Here is a 19,685-nt window from a genome sequence, read left to right as displayed (position 1 = left end):
TGTGGGACCACTAGTACCAGCAGTGGGTGGAGTCTGGGAGACGGCCTTCATGTAGGAAGAGCTCAGGCCTGTTTGGAGCCCAGATTGCAGTAGCTTCTAGGCATTAAACTACACTGCTAGAGGTTTACTTTGTAACTGTGCCCTGGTTCTTCCCTGCTGGAATACAAGTGCATTACTTTTATTTTGGATTTTAAAGAAGTCCATAGTTGAGAGACTGGGCTTTTAAGACTTAACTTTTCAAGTGTTTTGATTTTTTTTTCTTTTGGTAAATTATGCTTTTGTTTTTTCGAGACAGGGTTTCCCTGTATATACCTGCCTGTCCTGGAACTCGCTATGTAGACTAGGCTGGCCTCAAACTTAGAGATTTGTCCACCTCTGAGTGCTGGGATTAAAGGTGTGTGCCACCATGCCAAGCCCAATGTGTGTGGTGAGTGCGCATCACTGCATGCACGGAAGTCAGAGAACAGCTGCCTCCTTCCACCACGCTTGTCCGAGAGATTGAACTCAGGTGGTTAGGCTTGGCAGAAAATGACTTTACCAGCTGAGTGGTCTTGATGGTCCCATAAAACCATATATTTTAAAAATGTCGCTGGGCGGTGGTGGCACACACCTTTAATCCCAGCACTTGGGAGGCAGAGGCAGGTGGATTTCTGAGTTCGAGACCAGCCTGGTCTACAGAGTGAGTTCCAGGACAGCCAGGGCTACACAGAGAAACCCTGTCTTGAAAAAACAAAAACAAACAAAAAAGTCCTTAGATCATCCCTCAAAACATTTTTTCTAGTCTATAAAACAGTACCAACATATTTAATAACAGGGCTTGGTAGTAAGTTCCAGGACAGCCAGGGTTAACCACTAAGACCCTGTCTAAAAAAATCAAAACAATCCAGGCATTGGTGGCACACATCTTTAATTCCAACACTTGGGAGGCAGAGGCAGTTAGATCTCTGAGTCCAGCCTGGTCTACAGAGCAAGTTCCAGGGCTACAAAGAGAAACCCTGTTTCAGAAAACTAAAAAAAAAAAAAAAGAAAGAAAAAGAAAGGGTTAGGAAGTATGTCACTGGAGCAGGCTTGGAGACTTCAAAAGTCTCCTGCCATCCCCAGTGTGTTTCCTGTGCCCTGCTTGGCATGAGCTTTTAGCTGCCTTTGGTCCATTCTATCAATGACATCACACCGACCAGACCAAGTAAACTCAAGGTAGTAGCTGCACTGGGCTTGTTATAAAGCTTACATGCATCAAAGAAGAGGAAGTACATTCAACCAAAATTCAAGGGTGGAGACAGGACCCCCAGAAGCCTGTGCTTTGAATCATCATCCAAGATATGGCACTGTTTCTTTTTTTTTTTTTTTATTTGGTTTTTCGAGACAGGGTTTCTCTGTGTAGCCCTGGCTGTCCTGGCACTCACTTTGTAGACCAGGCTGGCCTCGAACTCAGAAATCCGCCTGCCTCTGCCTCCCGAGTGCTGGGATTAAAGGCGTGCGCCACCACGCCCGGCTCCGGCACTGTTTCTATTACAGGGATTCATGGGTCCAGCAACCAAGGGGTGGAAATGGTACCACTCCTTACCACTCCCAGTGACACAAAAACCTTTTGCTTTCTAACCCCACAACGTGGTTCTCTGCTGGCCAAGAAACTTTGGTGCCAGAACAGGGAATGCTTCTGCCCAGAGGCACAACAAACACCCCACTGAGCTGTAAGCTATGATGGTTTGGGCTCCTGATATTTTTGAGTCAACAGGTTAAGAAAGTAGTTACAGCTAGGCGCGGTGGCACACACCTTTAATCCCAGCACTTGAGGTAAAGGCAAGTAGATCTCTGTTGAGTTTGAGGCCAGCGTACTATTGTGAGCTCCAGGACAGCCAGGGCTTTGAGAGACCCTGTCTCAAAAAAAAAAAACAAAACAAAAAAAGCAACCAACCACCTCCCCCATAGAAGAGCCTTAATCAAGTTCAAGCAAGCAGTTCTTGTGTTCAAGATGTGATTTCTATCATCACCAATGGGGAGCTGGACTGCTTCTCCAAAACAGAAGTCAGGCTGTCAGTGCAGGAGATCCTTTCAGGGTGTGGCCATGTTGCGTGATTAAGGCCAATGGGAAGTTTCAACCCAGTCCAAGTAGGAGTGACAAGAGCTAGACCCTTCAGGGATAAAGGGAGGAACAAGACCTATTGAGGTGCTTGCTGAGGGTGGATGGGTAGTAGAGGAAGGCAGGTACAGATACCAGCTAAGGCCACTTGATAAGTCAAAGAAAAAAGGATTGTGAATAATGTTGTCTAGTGTACACACCACACACACACTCGTGTTTACTTTTAATGGTTAATCGTGGTTGTCAACTTGATTGCATCTGGGACCAGCTGACAGACACTGGAGAAGTTGTGACGCAGTGTCTGCAGATGGGGCACACCATCCTCCAGAATGGGCAGCACCTTTGGCCTGTCCGGATGTATAGGAGTTGGAGGTGGGCTGGCAGGATGGCTCAGTGGACTAGTGTGCTTGCTGTATAAACCCAGGGACCTAGACATAGAAAATAAATTTGGACAAACTACCCTCTAGCTTACTTACATGCACATGCAATAGCTTTCAAGCCCAGCTACCATAATAAAGTAAAAAGTTAGGCAGCTGTGACTAAGAACTGTTGAAACAGCAAAACTAAAGACCGACTACCCCAGCTGGGCACACTAAAGTGACAGGTGGCTTGGCATCCGAGATCTGAGTGGTTCACAAATCAGTCACCTGTGCCCTCATCATATCTGTGCCGAGCGTGTGGCAGATGTACCCCACTAGTCGGAGGGAGTGCAGCACAGCTTGTTGGTCCACACTGCTCCTTGCTGGCATTGCTGCCATGCCACCTCTCACTAAACACTGGAACTCTGCATCTCCAGCCTTCCAAACTGGACTGAAGACAAGTGACTCTCTAGGAATGCTCCAGATCTTGAGCACAAGATTGATATAACTCAGTAGCGGGCCTTGAGGGCTAAGCAGCTACCACGTTCTCAGTTCTCCAATGCAGAGAGTAAGGCTGGTTCTGTTCCTTTAAGAGAACCCTAACACAGAAAATATTGGCACACTCCTGTAATTCCAGAACTTGGGAGGACGTAGCAAGAAGATCAGGATCGAAGTTCAAGGTCAGCCTCCACTAAATAAAAACAAGTGCATGAGACTAATGGAGAGCTCAGGCAGGTGGTGGTGCCACACTCGTTTCATCACAGCACCAGGGAGGCAGAGACAGGTGGATCTGTGAGTTCGAGGCCAGCCTGGTCTAGAGTTGAGTTCCAGGACAGCTAGGGTTATATAGAGAAACCCTGTCCCCAAAAGCCAAACAAATAAATAGAAAGGAAAAATAAAAAAGAGAGCCCAGAAATCAGACAGTATAAACAAACCAACAAACAAATGCAGCACCTGTTTGGTTCCCAGGCAGCGCAGTTCTAGGAGATCAGGTACCTGTACAAAGTCAGAGACACACATGTGTATACATAACTAAATCTCTAAAAACAAAGTAGGCCAGCTGGCCGTGGTGGTGAACGCCTTTAAATCCAGCACTAGGGAGGCAGAGACAGGTGGGACTCTCGAGTTCAAGGCTAGCCCAGTCTATGTAACAAGTTCCAAGACAGTTAGAGCTACATAGTGAGGCCGGCTCAATTTCCTCTCCCCAACCCCCCAAAGTTGAACAAGTATCACGGTGCCACTTACAATCAATCATTCTAAGCCCTTGGCCATACACTGAAGAAACAAGAACCACAAGAGTGGTGAAATCTATCAAAGACCTACAAAGAAATGTGGCGTTTGTTTATGGAACAATCCAGGACACAAGTGACATACCTCCTCAAACTGTTCAACAGACTCAGTGCAATTTCTACTAAACTCTCACACTTACTAAAATCTCAGTGGAAAGACAAAGGAGCTACAACAACTGAAACCACCTTAAACAAGGACTCAGTAAGCTATTTTTTGTTTGTTTTTGAGACAGAGTCTTAATATGTATGTAGTCCTGGCTATCCTAGAACTCACTCTGTACATCAGGCTGGCCTTGAATTCAGAGATCTGCCTCCTTCTGTAACCCAAGTGCTGGGATTACAGCTGGAGCCCCTATACCTGCCTATTTAACACAAAGAGATAGCTCATGTTAGCTTAAACTTGCAATCTTCCTGTTTCAGTCCAAGTACTGGGTTACAAGTGTATACCACCATGCCTGGCCTAAGGTGACTTTAAAGTTAAGAATATTTAGCACTGCCACATGGACAACAAGCATATCAACAGCTCCCAAAACTCAGAAATGGACAGAAAAATATGCAAACTTTTTGTGGAAGTACAAATACAAAAATCAACAGGGGAGGAGGGCTTTTCAACACAGGATCTGGAACACCCGGACACCCAGAGGCCACACCCCTCAACTCATTCTAAGTCTCACAAAACCTGTAAAGTGCTTGCCTGTAAGTACCTGGGCTGGAGAGATGGCTCAGCAGGTAAGAGCACTGACTGCTCTTCCAAAGGTATTGAGTTCAAATCCCAGCAACCACATGGTAGCTCACAACCACCTGTAATGAGATCTGATGCCCTCTTCCAGTGCGTCTGAAGTCAGCTACAGTGTGCTTATGTATAATAATAAATAAATTTTTGGGCTGGAGCAAGCAGGGACTGAGTGGGGACAACTGGAGTGAATGGGGCTGACCAGCACGAGCAGAGGTCCTAAAATTCAATTCCCAACAACCACATGAAGGCTCACAGCCATCTGTACAGCTACAGTGTACTCACATACATAAAAATAAATAATAAGCCAGGAGTGGTGGTGCATGCCTTTAATCCCAGCACTCGGGAGGCAGAGGCAGGCGGATTTCTGAGTTCAAGGCCAGCCTGGTCTACAAAGTGAGTTCCAGGACAGCCAGGGCTACACAGAGAAACCCTGTCTCAAAAAAACAAAACAACAACAACAAAAAAAAAAAAAACTTAAAAAAAAAAAAAAAGTGTGAGGGCCTGAGCTTAACCCTAGAGTGTGTTTCCAGACTCAGTAAGGCCGAGGCAGAAGGACCCCCGGGCTCACTTGCCAGCCAGTCTGGCTTACTTGGCAAAATCCTGGCTAGACACCACATCACCAATAAATACATAAGTGAATGAATGGGGCTGGTGAGATGGCTTAGCGGGTAAGAGCACTGACTGCTCTTCTGAAGGTCCTGAGTTCAAATCCCAGCAACCACATGGTGGTTCACAACCATCTGTAATGAGATCTGATGCCTTCTTCTGGTGTATCTAAAGACAGCTACAGTGTACTTACATATAATAATAAATAAATCTTAAAAAAATGAATGTATGAATGAATCAGAAAGTAAACAGCTCTAGTCTGCATACTCAAGTGCACAAAGAAGCTAGGCAAGAAAGTTCCTCCATCTAAAGATGAGCACTTGCCTCAAAATGGATCAGATTTAGGGCTGGAGAGATGGCTCAGCACTTAAGAGCATTCACTGGCTGCTCTTTCAGAAAACCCAAATTTGGTTCAATTTCCAGCACCCACATGGCAGCTCACAAGTGTCTGTTAACTCCAATTCTAGGGGATCCGACACCCTCACACATGACATGCATGCAGACATCACATCAGTGCCTATTAAAAAATGAGCTTAGAAAAACAATGGATCAAAGACTTAGAATTGTCAACTTTTAGGAAAACTTCAGGACTCTTAGGGCTAGCTACAATTCGTAGGATTTGACACAGAAGTACAACCTATGAAAGGAAAAATGAGTAACTTGAGTTAATGAACATTTTATGCTCTATAAAAAGCCCAGTTAAGGGCTGGAGAGATGGCTCAGCGGTTAAGAGTGCCGACTGCTCTTCCAAAGGTCCTGAGTTCAAATCCCAGCAACCACATGGTGGCTCACAACCATCCGTAATGAAATCTGATACTGTCTTCTGGAGTGTCTGAAGACAGCTACAGTGTACTTACATATAATAAATAAATAAATAAAAATAAAAATCGATAAAATCCTTGAGGAGAAAGAATTAATAAAAAAAAAAGCCCAAGCCGGGTGTGGTGGCGCACGCCTTTAATCCCAGCACTCGGGAGGCAGAGGCAGGCGGATTTCTGAGTTCAAGGCCAGCCTGGTCTACAAAGTGAGTTCCAGGACAGCCAGGGCAACACAGAGAAACCCTGTTTCGAAAAACCAGGAAAAAAAAAAAAAAAGCCCAGTTAAGAGGGCTAAAATATTGATTGGGAGAAGATATTTGCAAATTGCATACCCAACAAAGGACTAAGACCTAGAATCTTTTAAAATGATCAAACCTAGGCTGGAAGCATAGCTCAGCAGCAGAGCACTTACAGAGCATGTGTAGGATCCTGGGTTCCACCTCAGCACTGCAAACAGCCACAAACACTACCATAAAAGAAGATAGACAGGTGGCAAATGCTCTAAATTTTATCATAGACAAACGATGCCCAGAAGATACCAGCAACTCAAGTCCCCATCACAAGCAAAAGAACTACTGCAACAGAGGCTGAGGACTGGGCAACTGAGAACACCTGCTGTTCTTCCAGAGGACGAGTTCCGTTCTCACCACCCACATCAACTCCAGGGAATGAATTTGAAGCCTCCATTCTCCACAGGTACCTTCACTCATGTGCACATACCCACGCGAAGACACACACCTACACAAAATTGAACTAGCTACATCAATCTAGAAAATGTATTTCCAGTTTCCATCCCATGTCCCGTTCCTAGAGGAAGATAGTAGCAATGGAACACTGACAGCTATCGGTGGTGAATATGGGCCAGGTGTTCTATGAACCCTGTGGTGACAGGCATATCTTCCAGCTGACTTCTGACTGCCAACACTAGGGTGACTCTGCTAGGGTTCCACCACTGACAAAGCCACCCCAGTATTAGCTGGAGATCTCCATTAGCTCAAAAGAAAAGCCAGTGGCCCATGTGGTGAGCAGCACAAATTTTTATTTCCTCATACACAAGACTTCCCCAACTGGGTTGTCAGCGCTACCAAACGACCTCAACTTAAGACACGTTGTGGCCAGCTGCTCCTGCCTGTAAGAGTTCCCGCAGCTTTTCTGCTCCTCCCTCTCCTCTGTGGTAACCGAGTCTGTCAGGACAATAGAAGTGCAAAGCCACACAGAGGACTCCGACTGGAGCTTTGGGAGGAATGTACCAAGTAGGGGAAGAACCCCCTTTATTGCAAGACTCCCCTTTGGGCGAGCCTCATCCATGGGAGACTCCTGCAGAGGGTAGAAGGTAGACTGCAGGGGATCCAGGGCTCCACCTAATGGGCAGTCCCCGGGTTGGCTGTAGTAGTCATGAGAGCCTGACTATAGATCTCGTGGCATCAGCCAAGTGGACTTTACTCTTGTCCCAGAACTAGGGCCTTCCAAATGCCTTCACAGCACCTGTCCCCTTCACAGATACTCTCTAGTGGCATGGGGGGGGGGGGGGGAACCTCTCAGGACAGTATCACAACTCTGCTATACACTCCAAGTACATTTCCCGGGAAGCTCGAGTGTCCAGGACCCTACCCATTTAAGTCTCAGGTTTTCTGTCTCTCAAGTCAGCCCTGCTCTGCTGTGCCACAGCACACAGGCATTATGGGGGAGCTGGGGAAGGAGAGTCCACTCGGTAGAATCCTGGAGAGCTAGGGAAGAGGATATGTATGTGTGTGCAAAATAAGGGAGAGAGGAGATAGATACAGAGCCTGGGAAGATAGCTGGCTTCCACCAAACCAAAGGATTTATTAGGCCCCGTTCCTTGGAGATGCTGAGCACCCCCTACTCTGACCACGTCCTACAGACAGTTGATCTCTCTGATGTAGGATGACAACTCTGGCCTGCCCAGCACTCACTGCTGGGTTCCTGAGCAGTCAGGTCTTTGGGAGCAGTCTGAACTGATGGGTAAGGTCATTTGGCTAGCTCCTCAGCCATTGCTTTTCGCATCTTGTCCTTGAGGTAGGCGCTCTTCTGCCATTCAGACTTCAGATCCAGCCATTCATAATATGGGACCTGGAAGAGGGTAGTAGAGACAGGTCACATGGACTATGGAGTCTTTTCCTGCTTTTACACGGCCAGTGGCCCTTCCCACTCTGTCAGTGTTGCTGACCGACAGCTTTAAACACCCAGTCCTTGGCCTCAAAATCTCCAGAAGAGTGCAGAGTGTGAGGCTATGCACACAGAAAGGTCCTCTGGCTCTGGCAGGGACAAAGAGGTCGCAAAACAGACAGGTCCCAGCAAGGCTACTCAAGAAAAGCTGATAGAAACTTTATGTAGCCCTCAAAGCTATGAACTTTCTCTCTGTAGGAAACTAAGATCACTTGCTGTGATCTGAGCACTGAGGTATCCCTGTGCTGCAGCTCCACAGTCACACAGCAGCAGTCAGTTACCGGTCTGAGCCCTAGTTCCAAAGGCAGAGCAAGAGGTCCCACGGCTGGGCAGCACTTCTGGTGTAATGTACGCACAGGAGGCAAGCCAAGCTTGTGTGTGTGGAGTGGTGTGGGGCAGGGGCTCCAGAGCTGGGTATCTAACCTATGTGCGTCTAGGGGATTCTCCCTCTGCAGTGTCCAGATGCTCAACAGGTACTCACGTCTACTACCAGGAAGCCTGCAGCCAGCACATGTCGCCGGGCCAGGACAAAACGGCCCAGCAAGTCCTTGCTCCTGCTGTTGAAGTTGGGGAACTCCCAGCGCAGGAAAGCGATCCTAGCAGGAGAAAAGGGCACTTATAAAGTACGTCCCCAGGCCAAGACCGAGCACTTAAGAGGCTTCAACAACAGCAACCACGCTGGACCCCTTCCCAGGCCATGCCCAGGGACCCCTGGCCACACACCTTTTAGCTCCTGGGGGCAATGGCTGGTTCCCCACTGGCTGGGCAAGGTGAGGAGCAACGAAGTTTCTTAGGGGCAGGAAGTGGCCGTCGGCATCCAGGAGCACCTCTGCATCTGCAGGGAGGGTATAGGGTGAGACGCTGTAGGTGATGCCTCAGAGACCCCGCAGTAAGTAATCTGGGTTGTTGCTTGCTATACCATGCAGGGTTACAAAGGGCCCGGTAAGACTTAGACCCTGGGGGCTGGAGAGATGGCTCAGTGGTTAAGAGCACTGACTGCTCTTCCAGAGGTCCTGAATTCAATTCCCAGCAACCACATGGTGGCTCACAACCATCTGTAATGGGATCCAATGCCCTCTTCTGGTGTGTCTGACAATGTACTCACATACATGAAAAAAATAAGATCTAAAAAAAAAAAAAAAAAAAAAAAAAAAAGGAAGAGGACTCAGACTTTCCCAATAGACGGGGAACCCTTACCCAGCACCCAGCCATACTGTGTGGCCACCTCCAGGCTGCCCTTGTCAGTGTTCCCCAGCAGTGCCTTCAGTGTCTCCTGCAGCTCCTTCTGTAGGGGTGTCATTTTTTTATTAGAGGGTGAGGAGATGGGGGCTACAGCTGAGGCTGGCAGGAAAGGGCCTTTATATTCAGGGTGCTCCAGCAGGGCGGTGGTGTTGATGTGGACCAATTTCTGGAAGGTACTCTGGTCCTTTGGAGACTTGCTCTCTGGGAGGGAGAGAAAAAAGGTAGGCTGATGTACAGCAGCAGATGCAGAACAGGGACCACAGGAGATACAGCAATAGCTTCCACCCAGCCATAGGCTGGTGTTCCCAAGTTAAGATCGTAGGCCCACTGCAGAGAGTGGTGGGAAAAGTCTGGAGGTTGTGCTGTGTGTGCTTTTTGTGCTCTGGCCTTCTCCTGTCTCTGCTCCCGCTTCTTTCCTGGCGGGCAGAACAGAGAGCCTCCATGTTACAGTAGAGTGCAGGGACAAGCCTCACCTAGAAAGCGCACGTGGAGTCCAGGATGGAGAACTGTGTGCAGCTCTGTCTCGTGCACGTGCTGCAGCACACACAGTGCCCACACCAGGTCCACCTGCAGGGCTGGCTCCAGGCTCCCCAGCGCGGAGTCCAGCTTCTCATGCACCTGCAAGGAGCACAGGGAAGAAAGCAGGCTCCTAGGAACGTCTGCAACCCCCCCTGTGGTCCTGACCTGTCATACTCCTTGTGCCTGAGTCCAGGATCCTGGTGTTATTTAGCTACTTTACTCACACCCTGTCGAGTAGCAGAGACCCAAGGTCTCAAAGCCCTTGTGATACTCCCCAGTGAGGAAGTAAGAATATTTGATCAGGCCATCTAGATGGTGATGTAGCTGTTGCCCCTGGCTGGTTGCTCTCAGAATCATACCAGGCAATGCCCCAGTAGTTTACCCATTCTCCCATGTCAAATGTTGTGCCCTCCCCAACCCTCTACTCCTAGACAGTGGCCTGAGCCAGAAGTCAGTGTGTCAGGAGTGGTATTTCGGTGCTCATACCATGCTGAAGAACTGATCCTCTTCTTGTTCAGGATGAAAGTTCAGTCGGGCAAAGGCAAGAAGAACACTGCACACATGGGACAGGGAGACATCCTGCACTCTGCTGAGGAGGTGCTATGACATTACACAGACAAAGTCAGGGCCTGGCGGGCATTTCTCCCCTCTCCAGAGCTCTAACTGTTCAACCAGCAGCAGCTTCAGGTATCCAACTCCCTGATAGTGGCTGTAGAAGCCGTCTCACAGCTACAGGGACACGCGCACCCAGGCATTGTGCTTGCATACAATACTACTCGGAGTGGTCAGTAGCTGGGAGTACAAAGCTGCCCCCCCCCCCACGTGTACAGCCATGGCTGCCCCCAAGATAAATGGAATCAGGACACCACTCAGGAACAAAACAGGCAACTGCTAAATGTTTCCCCTCACCATTAGACATGACCTTCCAAATCAAAGTAAGAGAAATCTGTATTTACGACCCACAAACGAGTATTTTCAGCTTGGCTTTGGCTTCATAATTAAGCAGCAGTTCCCCACAGAGGCCTCTACAGATAGCCCTGCGGTTCTAACTCACCTGAGTAAAGGCTTCAAACAAAGGCAGGTTGAGCCACTTGAGGAAGGCAAAGGACTTGGCGCAGCGGGCCACCTCTCCAGGCGTCATGCTGGGAATGAAGGGCAGGAGGTCAGCAGCCAGGCGCTGGGACACTTGGGTTTGGTGGAAACTGAGCTTCCCTGGGGGAAGGAGCAGACACCAGCGATCACCTATTGGGGAGGTCAATGTCCCACACCCACCGTTCCACCCCACCTCAGACTTCACATCTAGGGGCTTGATGTCTGTGACTCCATTTATCCCTGAACCTAGCATGGGGAACAGAGCTCAGGAGTCACAGAGTTTCTATGGCAGCCTTCTGGGCCAGTGCTTGCCATCATTAGGAGAGGCACTGAATTTGACACAGCTGCAAGTGTCTCTGGCCAGGGCTCTCTCTTCTTACCATAGGCGTAGGCCAGGTCCAGGAGCATGCCTTTTGTCATCGGGAAGGGCTTCTGTACCAGGTGGTAGGAGATGGCCCGCAGCAAGGGCACCGACCGCCGGCTCTGTGCTGCCAGCGTCACTAGCACCTTCCGCAGCTCATCAGGGCCAAACTGCTCCACCAGCTCCAGGCACTGTCAACCACAGCCGCGCAGGGATCAGCTGAGATGGTTGGGATGAGCTGGGGGCAGGGGTCCCATCCAGTGCAGCCCCTGTGAGACAGCAACTGGGCCTGAGCTGACTCAACACAGGCCTGGCTGCATAGAATCAGCCTTCTTGCCTGCCCAAGGGACTCCTGGGCCCAGAGTGCAATGTCTGCAACCAAACTTATCCCTAGGTCCCAGTGCTGGGGACATAGGGCCCATGAGCAGCAGAGCTTGCTGTGGCAGCCATTTGGGCCAGCTCCCATCATGAGAGGATAGGAACTGAATTTGACTTGACTGCAGGGATAGCAACATGGAAGCAGCAGTGGACAGAGCCATCTCTGTTCTAGCTAGTAGCCGAGCTGTGCACGGGATGGCTCAGGTCTAAGCAGAACTCCTGTGTTAACTTCAGAAGTTGCCCACCAACCCACTGCTTATGCTGATGCTGGACTGACACGGCCAGAGCCCTTTCCCATGTGATGCCTGAGACGGAACAGAAGCTCCAATCTCGTTTCCCTCTCCCCAGAAGACTGCCACCCACGGGTGAGGCCCACAGTTCCAGGAGGTCTGCTCTCAGCCCCATACCTTGTCTTCTAGGTGGTTCATGAGTGACTCTGAGAGGTGCCCTGCCATTGTCATCAAGGTCACCAGTGTACGGCTGTCGCTGATCTCTGTCCAGCGCCTCTCCAGGTGCATTAGCAGCTCGGCCAGCAGTTCCTTCGAGTGTTGCTCCTTCATGAAGGAGGCACAGGACTCAGCCAGGAAGACCAAGTGCTTGTACTTGAGCCTCCGCAGACGCCAGCGCACTTCCTGCTCCACTGACTGCAGCTCCTTGGAGATCTGAGGAAGCACTAGTGTGTACAGGCTCCGCAGCAGCTTCACAAGGGTCCCATGCCAGACAGAAGTTATCTGCACGAAAGAGGACAAGCCAATACAAAGCCAGTTCCAAATGTGGTTAACACAACTGCTCCCACCCTAGCCTCACGGGATCTGTTTACTGAGCATGCTCCTGCAGCCCCAAAGAATTTAGTGCTTCACCAAAGGTGGCCGGGGTAGTTTGCCATTGCAAGAAAGAGTTCCAAGTGTTAAGAGAGTCCTTAATGCAGATTCAATCTGATGTGGCCGGCAAAGCCACGTGGTGCATTCATGAGCTGCAAGCTCAACAGATAAAAACACAAGTCAGAGAATGTGAGCCTCGCCTCCAACAGCACCAGCTTTCTGGCCAGTTCTGTGATAGACTTACTTCTTTTGCTTACAATGACACATTTTTAGGTATTGGAGAAAAGAAAGAAAACAAAGACAAATAAACCTACAGTTTTTCTTCAGAAAAATTATTTCGAGCCAGTAAGGCTCCAACCCTTCTACCATTCTTCAACAAGTTCCTGGTGATGGGGCGTTGTCCCTAAGTCTCAGAACAGTCCTGAGTCTAGATCCTGTTCCAATGCCACTCTCTTCTGAAGACACTGATTCTTCTGTGCATGGAGTGACTCAGGTCTGAGGAGCTATGGGGAAAGGCCACTTTGACTGAGAGCCCAGCATCACAAAGGGTAAATGGTGTGATGAGAGTGACTGTCATTACTTGTGCAATGTCACTCCACCTCTCATAGCCTCTGAAAGGGAAATGGAAAGCCCAGTGGAAGAAGGTAAGCTGGGCCTGGAGAAGCAGCTGTCTAAAGGGCTGAGGAGACAGGGCAAGCACTACAGTCATCCCAGTCCCTGGCAGGACTGGGTGGCTGCAGCTTCACATCCTTAGACAAGTCCACCTTATGTCTGCACACACAGTGGGATTAGCGTAGATCTCAAAGAACGCTGGTGCCTCTCCGACTCTGCGTATCTAGGCACAGAGGCTTTAGAGGTGCAGTCTTCATACCTGGACAGCAGCAAACCCCACCATCATTTTGCACCATAAAGACCTGGTTTAAGACCTCAGAGATAATTTAGAAGGCAACCGTGCTTGCTAAGCCCAGTGAATGGAGAAAAATGACTTCTATAAGGTGTACTCCAACTTCTGCATGCATTCCATACGAACACAGGCAAAACAAGTTAACTATTTAAAACCACAAAAACCCTGTCTCTACTGTTATTGTCTTATAACTCTGTAGAACAATGTTTAGTCTTCTATTTTAAGACTTTTGGGCTGGTGAGATGGCACAGCAGTTAAGAGCACTGACTGCTCTGAAGGTCCTGCGTTCAAATACCAGCAACCACATGGTGGCTCACAACCATCTGTAATGAGATCTGATGCCCTCTTCTGGGGTGTCTGAAGACAGCTACAGTGTACTCATATATAACAATAAATCAATCTTTGGGCCAGAGTGAGTGGGGCTGGAGCAAGCAGAGGTCCTGAGTTCAAATCCCAGTAAGCATATGATGGTTCACAATTATCTGTACAGCTACAGTGTACTTACATACATAAAATAAATAATTCTTAAAAAAAAAAACAAACTTTTAAGTTCTCTATCGGTACTCTATAAAACAAAACCCAACAACAAAAAAACCAACAACTCAGAACTCAAACCTCATAGACTAGGAGTTTATTAAGTTTATTTTATGGGCTGTACAGTGGTGGTGCACGTCTTTAATCCTAGCACTTGGGAGGCAGAGGCGGAGGCAAAGGCAGGTGGATTTCTGAGTTCGAGGCCAGCCTGGTCTACAAAGTGAGTTCCAGGACAGCCAGGGCTATACAGAGAAACCCTGTCTCGGAAAAAACAAAACAAAACAAAAGTTTATTTTATGAACTATTTACTCAGAAGAGACAAGTGAGTCTGACCTAACGCTGTATAATCTATGTAACAAGCTTAAGAAGAAAGAGTTCTTTCTATACCATCTATCCTGTTAAAAATAGCCACATCTTACAGTGACTTAAAACCTACAACATTTAGCCCAACCTTTATCACACGGAACTAGGAAGTGAGGGTCAGTCTGGCCAGTGCAGGTTTGTACTTCCCCTTAGCTGATGGAACCCAGGGAAGAGCTGTGTGAAAGAGTCTTTCCTCACACTGGACACAAGGTGGCTGTTGTTGAGTAGGGCTAGGCCTTATCTCATCCTCACGTTCATTCTTCGAAGGTCTGAATGTGGCAAGAATGTAGTCCTAGGTCTAGGGACCCTCCGTTAACCATCTCTTCTGACTTCAAGGATGGTGTCAATGGGCAACCAGATATTGAGAGATTGGTAGGAATCTAAGCCAAGGCCCTGCTGTTGAGAAGGAAGTACCAAGGGAACTGGGAAGAACCAGGCTCATCTCCTCTACTCCTGAGAGCAGGCCAGCGTTGGGCTGCTTGTCTTTGAATTACCTAACAGGCTCCTGAGAAGATAAACAGAAAGCACAGCAGTGTTCTTTGAAAACTAGAGTAAGAAATGTCCAGGGAATGCCTGGGGGGCGGTACATACTTATAATCTCAACATGCAGAAGGCAGAGGCAGGTGGATTTCTTTGAGTTTGAGGCCAGCTCGGTCTACACAGACACAGAGACGGGGGTGGGGGGAGGTAGATATCTATGGAGGACAGCCAGGGTTTCACAGAGAAACCCTATCTTGAAAAACTAACCCCCTACCCCCAACCCAAATGCCCAAAGCTCTGTCTACAGTCATTACTAGTGGCTACCCCGCCCCGCACATCCCCCATGTACACGGTAACTGCTCACCTGACTGTCAACTAGCTTGACAAGTCGCTGAAAGCGAGCATCCTCTGCAAGCAAGGCCTTTTCCTTTGGCTTCTCAGACAGCAGGTAGGACAGGCGGATGAGGATGAGGGCCGCGTGATTGTGGTGCAGGCTGTGGTCAGCACCCAGCAGCTCCAGCAGCTGCTCTGGTCTGGAGGCTTTCTCAATGAGGAAGTCCACCTCTTGGTGCTCTGGGTACGGAGTAAACACCTGCTCTTTCCCCAACAGCTCCGTCAAGGAGCCTGAGGAGGGGGAACTGACAGAGGACGTCAAAGTCTTGCAGGACACTCCAGCAAGTCTCAGTCGGCCAACTGGGGCAACAGTAGGAACTAGGCGGGTAGCCTCTCGAAGCAGGCAGGTACACCGCTTCATCAGGCGAACGGCCATGATGCAGGGAAGAGGGAGGGAGGGAGGGAAGACTCCTAGTAGGTGACTCCAAAGTCCTGAAAAGAAAAGGGAGTATTACTGGACCTTAGAAGGACACCACGACCCCGGCGGGAAGATACAGCGATTCTAAACAACTGCCCTCAATCATTTCTGTTTCAACACCCATTACGTATGAAACAGTACTTTCTGAAGCCTAAGTCCTGGGAGCTTCTGCTTCAGGATAGAGTGGTCAGATATCACAGCTCGGCATCCGGCCCCGGACGCACCAGGCCTGGTTGTACTTTCAAACTCTCCAGGTCCTCCTCAATGCTTCCTTGATGCAAATCTGGGCATGTTTCTAATTTCAAAGGTATCCAGGATCAAAAAATTATTGGCTTAAATATTCTAAGTCAGAACGATTCTTCCAGATAACCAAAATTCAGTCCCTAGCACCCTCAATTGAGGGACTCACAACTGCCTGTAACTCCAGCTCCAGGGACTTGACTGTCTCCCGGCCTCTGTGTGCCTGCATGTGTACCCATGTTCACTTATAGACATACAAATAAAGAAAGAAACAAAAGACTACAATTACTTTATGTAGCTAAGGATGACCTTGAACTTCTATTCCTCTTGTGGCCACCTCCCAAGTGCTAACATTATAGATAGCCAATCACTCCTGGTTTATGCAGTGCCGAAGATCAAATCTATGCCTTTATGTGAGCTAGACAAGCAGTTCCAACTGAGTCACACCCCAGAACCCTTAAAGCAAAACTCACAAACTGAATCGATCACCGCAAACAAGCCGTAATACCACCCAGAGTCACCACCTTGCCAATCTTAACCCAATCCCTACAATACAGGCTCTGTTCCAACTACACTCCACACTTTTATCCCACAATGCAAAACTGGCTACTGCGTTCTCTGCCAATCACAGGGCATGGCAAAACCCTGCCTTTTTCTAAGTTCTGCAAAATGTTACCTTTTTCGAGAACATTCTACATAACCACATGACGTTTCTTTGGGCAAGTCTGCCAGTCTTGTTCCCTAAGATGAGATAGAACCAAATGAGACAAGTTACTGGACTTTGCTTCAACTAAAGGAGAAAACACCTCATTTTTTTCTGCTTCCGGGAATCGGGTATATAGCTAGCTTAATTTTATTGTTAAGCAGCTGTAAAAAGATTAGCTTAATTATACTTACAGGGAAATAAAATATGGTTCAGAAGGGGGACATCTGCCCAAACCCAATATCCATCACTTACTGAACCCGACAGTAAAGAAGCGCTGGCGAGCTGGGCGTGGTGGTGCACGCCTTTAATCCCAGCACTTGGAGGCAGAGGCAGGCGGATTTCTGAGTTCGAGGCCAGCCTGGTCTACAGAGTGAGTTCCAGGACAGTCAGGACTAAACCAAAACCAAAAAAAACAAAAGGAAGCGCTGGGAAACTATCGATTTTCAAGACCTGCGACTAAGTAAATATCGACCCTGAAACCTAAAATGCAGAAACACGAAAAGTGACTGGCAGGGGACGCCAAGGGTCACTGCGGGCAGCGGAGCTTCCCGGGATAGGCCTCGTGTCTACCTCGGGCCGAGGAGCGCGTGCGCAATCGCAGACCGGAACCGAATTTGCAACCGGCCAGCGCCCTTGGGGCACGGTGTCGAGAGTCCCTTTCCTGGCTTCCCCCCACAACAGCCCCGCCGGTCCTTACTAACTGCTGCCCTTCCCAGCCACGCTTCCCGTCTCGGATACCCACGTTCAGAAGCCCAGTCTCTCCAGGACGCCAGACTGCTGCGGCGATCACCCTCACTGACCTCCATCAGCCTACCGCCTCCACGCGGCCCGGCGCGCTCACCGACGTCACTGGCGCGCCGCCGGAAGCTAGGTGGCCCAGTGCTCCGGGACGGAGGCCACGCCCTCCGCCCTTTCCGCAGTCGCCATCTTTGCTGCGCTCAGGCTTCCGGTATTGGGAAGTGTAGTGAGATCCTGGTCGTGGGAAACGTAGACGGGAAGGAGAGGGTGAATTCTGCACGGCAGGGCACGTCGGGCCAGAGTCTCCTGCTTGTGCGGAGTTTGGGTAGCGACTCTGATGTCAGCCCGTTCTGCCCCACTCCCTTGGGCCTTTCACAGGTCCTGTAAGGAGAGGCGTGAGTGACTTTGGGGTTCGGGGCGGGAATGCATTGCCAGGTGTCGGGTAATTACAGAGAAGCGAGTTGTAGCTCCATCTGAAGGTCTTTTTGGAAATGCAAGCAGTTTGTCTAGATTAAACAAGTAAAGGACATAACCGTATACAACGGCACACCGATAAATTCCTGTAATCTCAGTAATGGAGGCAGGAGGCCGAGGGCTAGCCTGTGCTACTGTCGAGGTCCTCCATCAAGAAGCAGAACAGCCGGGCATGGTGGCACACACCTTAAAACCCCAGTCAGGAGACAGGAAAAAGGATCTTTGAGGTCGTGGCTAGCTTGGTCTACATACCGAGTTTAGGACAGCCGGGACGACCTAGAGAAGACCCTGTCTTAGCGCACAGCAGGACTGAGAAGACAGCTTTGCCCCAAAGAAAACAAACTACAAAATGCGGGGTAGGATGGTCGGGAGGTGAGTTTTCCCAGTACAGACTGGATCTCTGGGACAAAGGTGTACGTGCGCATGAGGAGATCACAGGAAAACGTGGAGAGATTTGTTTCTTCCAGTCATGTGGGATCTGGGAATTGAACTCACAGTCAAGTGCCCCCTAAACTAACTGTCTGTTTTTCTAGACAGCGTTTCTCCATGTAGCCTTGGCTGTTTTGGAACTCGCTATGTAGATCCGGCTGGTCTTGAACTCACAGAGATCCCCCTCCTTCTGCCTCTGGAGTGCAGGACAAAAGACACGGGCCACCCCCCCACTCCCCCCAGGTTCCCACTAAGTTATCTTGCTGGCCCTAATTTTGTAGAAAGGAAAATTTAACTTAAAATTTTCCTTGAAAAATCTTTTATGTTTGTAAGAGTATTACTTCTCTTCTTTGTGGCTAAAATCAAGCATAAACGCTGGTTCTTGTTAATAAAAGATTGCTGAATTACCCAGGGAAGCTCCTCTTGCTTTAGCCTTACAGTAGCTAGGACTATATTGTCACACTAGGTTTACCTTAGTGGTTCTTGTTTAAGAGTCTCATGCTGAATTCAAAATTTAGCTCAAATAGGTCAGAGATAATATAGATATAAAACTCCTTAGGGGGAACACATTTTTACTATCTTGGATTAAACAGTAGTTTCTTAGTAGGATACCAAAAGCAAAAATGACAAAAAGGAAAAACAAAACAAAGATAAAATGGACCAGAAAGGAAAGGGTTGCAGTGGTAGACATACAACCACAGCCAGCTGAGAACATTTACAATTCTTAGTGCTGGGGCTGGAGTCATGAAATAAAAGGCTCAGTGGCTAAGAGCTGGCTATTCCAGAGCACCCTGGTTGGATTCCCCAGTACCCACATAGTGGCTCACAGCTCTATAACTTCAGTCCTCGGGGATCTGATGACCTCTTACGGCTTCTGTTGGCCCTGCAAGGTGGTGTACGCATATACCCATACACACAAAATAATAAAATTAAGTACTTCACGTTTTTATCAATAACCAACTCCTAATTTAAATTGTCAGAGAGTTGATGCTTTCTGTTCTTTCAGAGCCTGGCCTGACTACATAGAGATTCCCTATCTCCTCTGTTAACTGACATTGTTCCCACATACAGATCTTTGTGGTCACTGAAACCTGAATTGAGCATGGGCTTCCCCTTATGGGTTCTTTGTGATGCAGGCTCCTGATGACTGCGGTCTCCTCACTGTGAGTTACACTGTTACCCTTCCTTGTAGGCGTTGAGAAGGATTTTTCTTCCCAGAGCAGGATAGAGGTGACCTTTATCCTAGGAGCCAACCATCCCAGACAGCCCAGTGGTGGGAGCCATCTCTGGCTTCTTAATTACTTTTCTATTGCTTTGTCAAAACACCAGGACCAAGAAATCATTTACCTGAGGGCTTGCTTACAGTTTCAGAGGGTGAGTCCATGACCATTATGGCAGAGCTTGGCAGCAGGCAGGCAGCAGACAGGAGCAGTAGCTGAGAGCTCAAATTGGCCCACAAGCAAGAGGCAGAGAGCAAGAGGCTAAATGGGATTGACAGGGCTTTTAAAACCTCAAAGC

At 48.7% G+C, this 19,685-nt stretch overlaps 1 protein-coding gene and 2 non-coding genes across 7 annotated transcripts; all 3 read right to left on the bottom strand.

Annotated features, from left to right (window-relative positions):
• Positions 1 to 6,910: 6,910 nt before the first annotated feature.
• On the bottom strand, positions 6,911 to 17,369 carry Tbrg4 (transforming growth factor beta regulator 4). 5 transcript variants are annotated; one of them, XM_021177186.3, is made up of 12 exons: positions 17,327 to 17,369; positions 16,497 to 16,561; positions 15,134 to 15,594; positions 12,075 to 12,398; positions 11,309 to 11,480; positions 10,891 to 11,048; positions 10,323 to 10,436; positions 9,791 to 9,935; positions 9,273 to 9,518; positions 8,799 to 8,910; positions 8,557 to 8,671; positions 6,911 to 7,979 (listed from the first exon to the last, which is right to left on the bottom strand). In XM_021177186.3, the coding sequence occupies exons 3-12, from the start codon at positions 15,536 to 15,538 to the stop codon at positions 7,878 to 7,880; spliced, it is 1,893 nt and encodes a 630-aa protein (XP_021032845.1). In that variant the 5' UTR covers positions 15,539 to 15,594; positions 16,497 to 16,561; positions 17,327 to 17,369; the 3' UTR covers positions 6,911 to 7,877. The 5 variants fall into 5 exon arrangements, with proteins under 5 accessions (XP_021032845.1, XP_021032844.1, XP_021032846.1 ...); XM_021177185.2 differs by having other exon boundaries at positions 17,269 to 17,362; XM_021177187.3 differs by lacking the exon at positions 17,327 to 17,369 and adding an exon at positions 16,779 to 17,226.
• LOC115032655 (small nucleolar RNA SNORA5) lies at positions 11,145 to 11,277 on the bottom strand. The gene has a single exon (XR_003838288.1). It is a non-coding gene; the product is annotated as a small nucleolar RNA SNORA5 (small nucleolar RNA).
• On the bottom strand, positions 11,656 to 11,791 carry LOC115032656 (small nucleolar RNA SNORA5). Its single transcript, XR_003838289.1, has one exon. It is a non-coding gene; the product is annotated as a small nucleolar RNA SNORA5 (small nucleolar RNA).
• Positions 17,370 to 19,685: the final 2,316 nt, after the last annotated feature.

This window comes from Mus caroli, unplaced genomic scaffold, assembly GCF_978045245.1.
Source record: "Mus caroli unplaced genomic scaffold, Mus_caroli_1 scaffold_13, whole genome shotgun sequence".
Classification (NCBI taxonomy): domain Eukaryota; kingdom Metazoa; phylum Chordata; class Mammalia; order Rodentia; family Muridae; genus Mus; species Mus caroli.
This window is presented reverse-complemented; position numbering and strand designations above follow the sequence as displayed.

Coding starts and splice junctions, on each gene's coding strand:
- Tbrg4 (XM_021177184.3), bottom strand. CDS start 17,332: ATGGAGGTCAGTGAGGGTGATCGCCGCAGCAGTCTGGCGTCCTGGAGA. Junction 10,437..10,890: donor TGTTTGAAGCCTTTACTCAG/GTGAGTTAGAAC, acceptor GTAATGTCATAG/CACCTCCTCAGCAGAGTGCA. Junction 9,519..9,790: donor ACTCCACGTGCGCTTTCTAG/GTGAGGCTTGTC, acceptor TCTCCCTCCCAG/AGAGCAAGTCTCCAAAGGAC.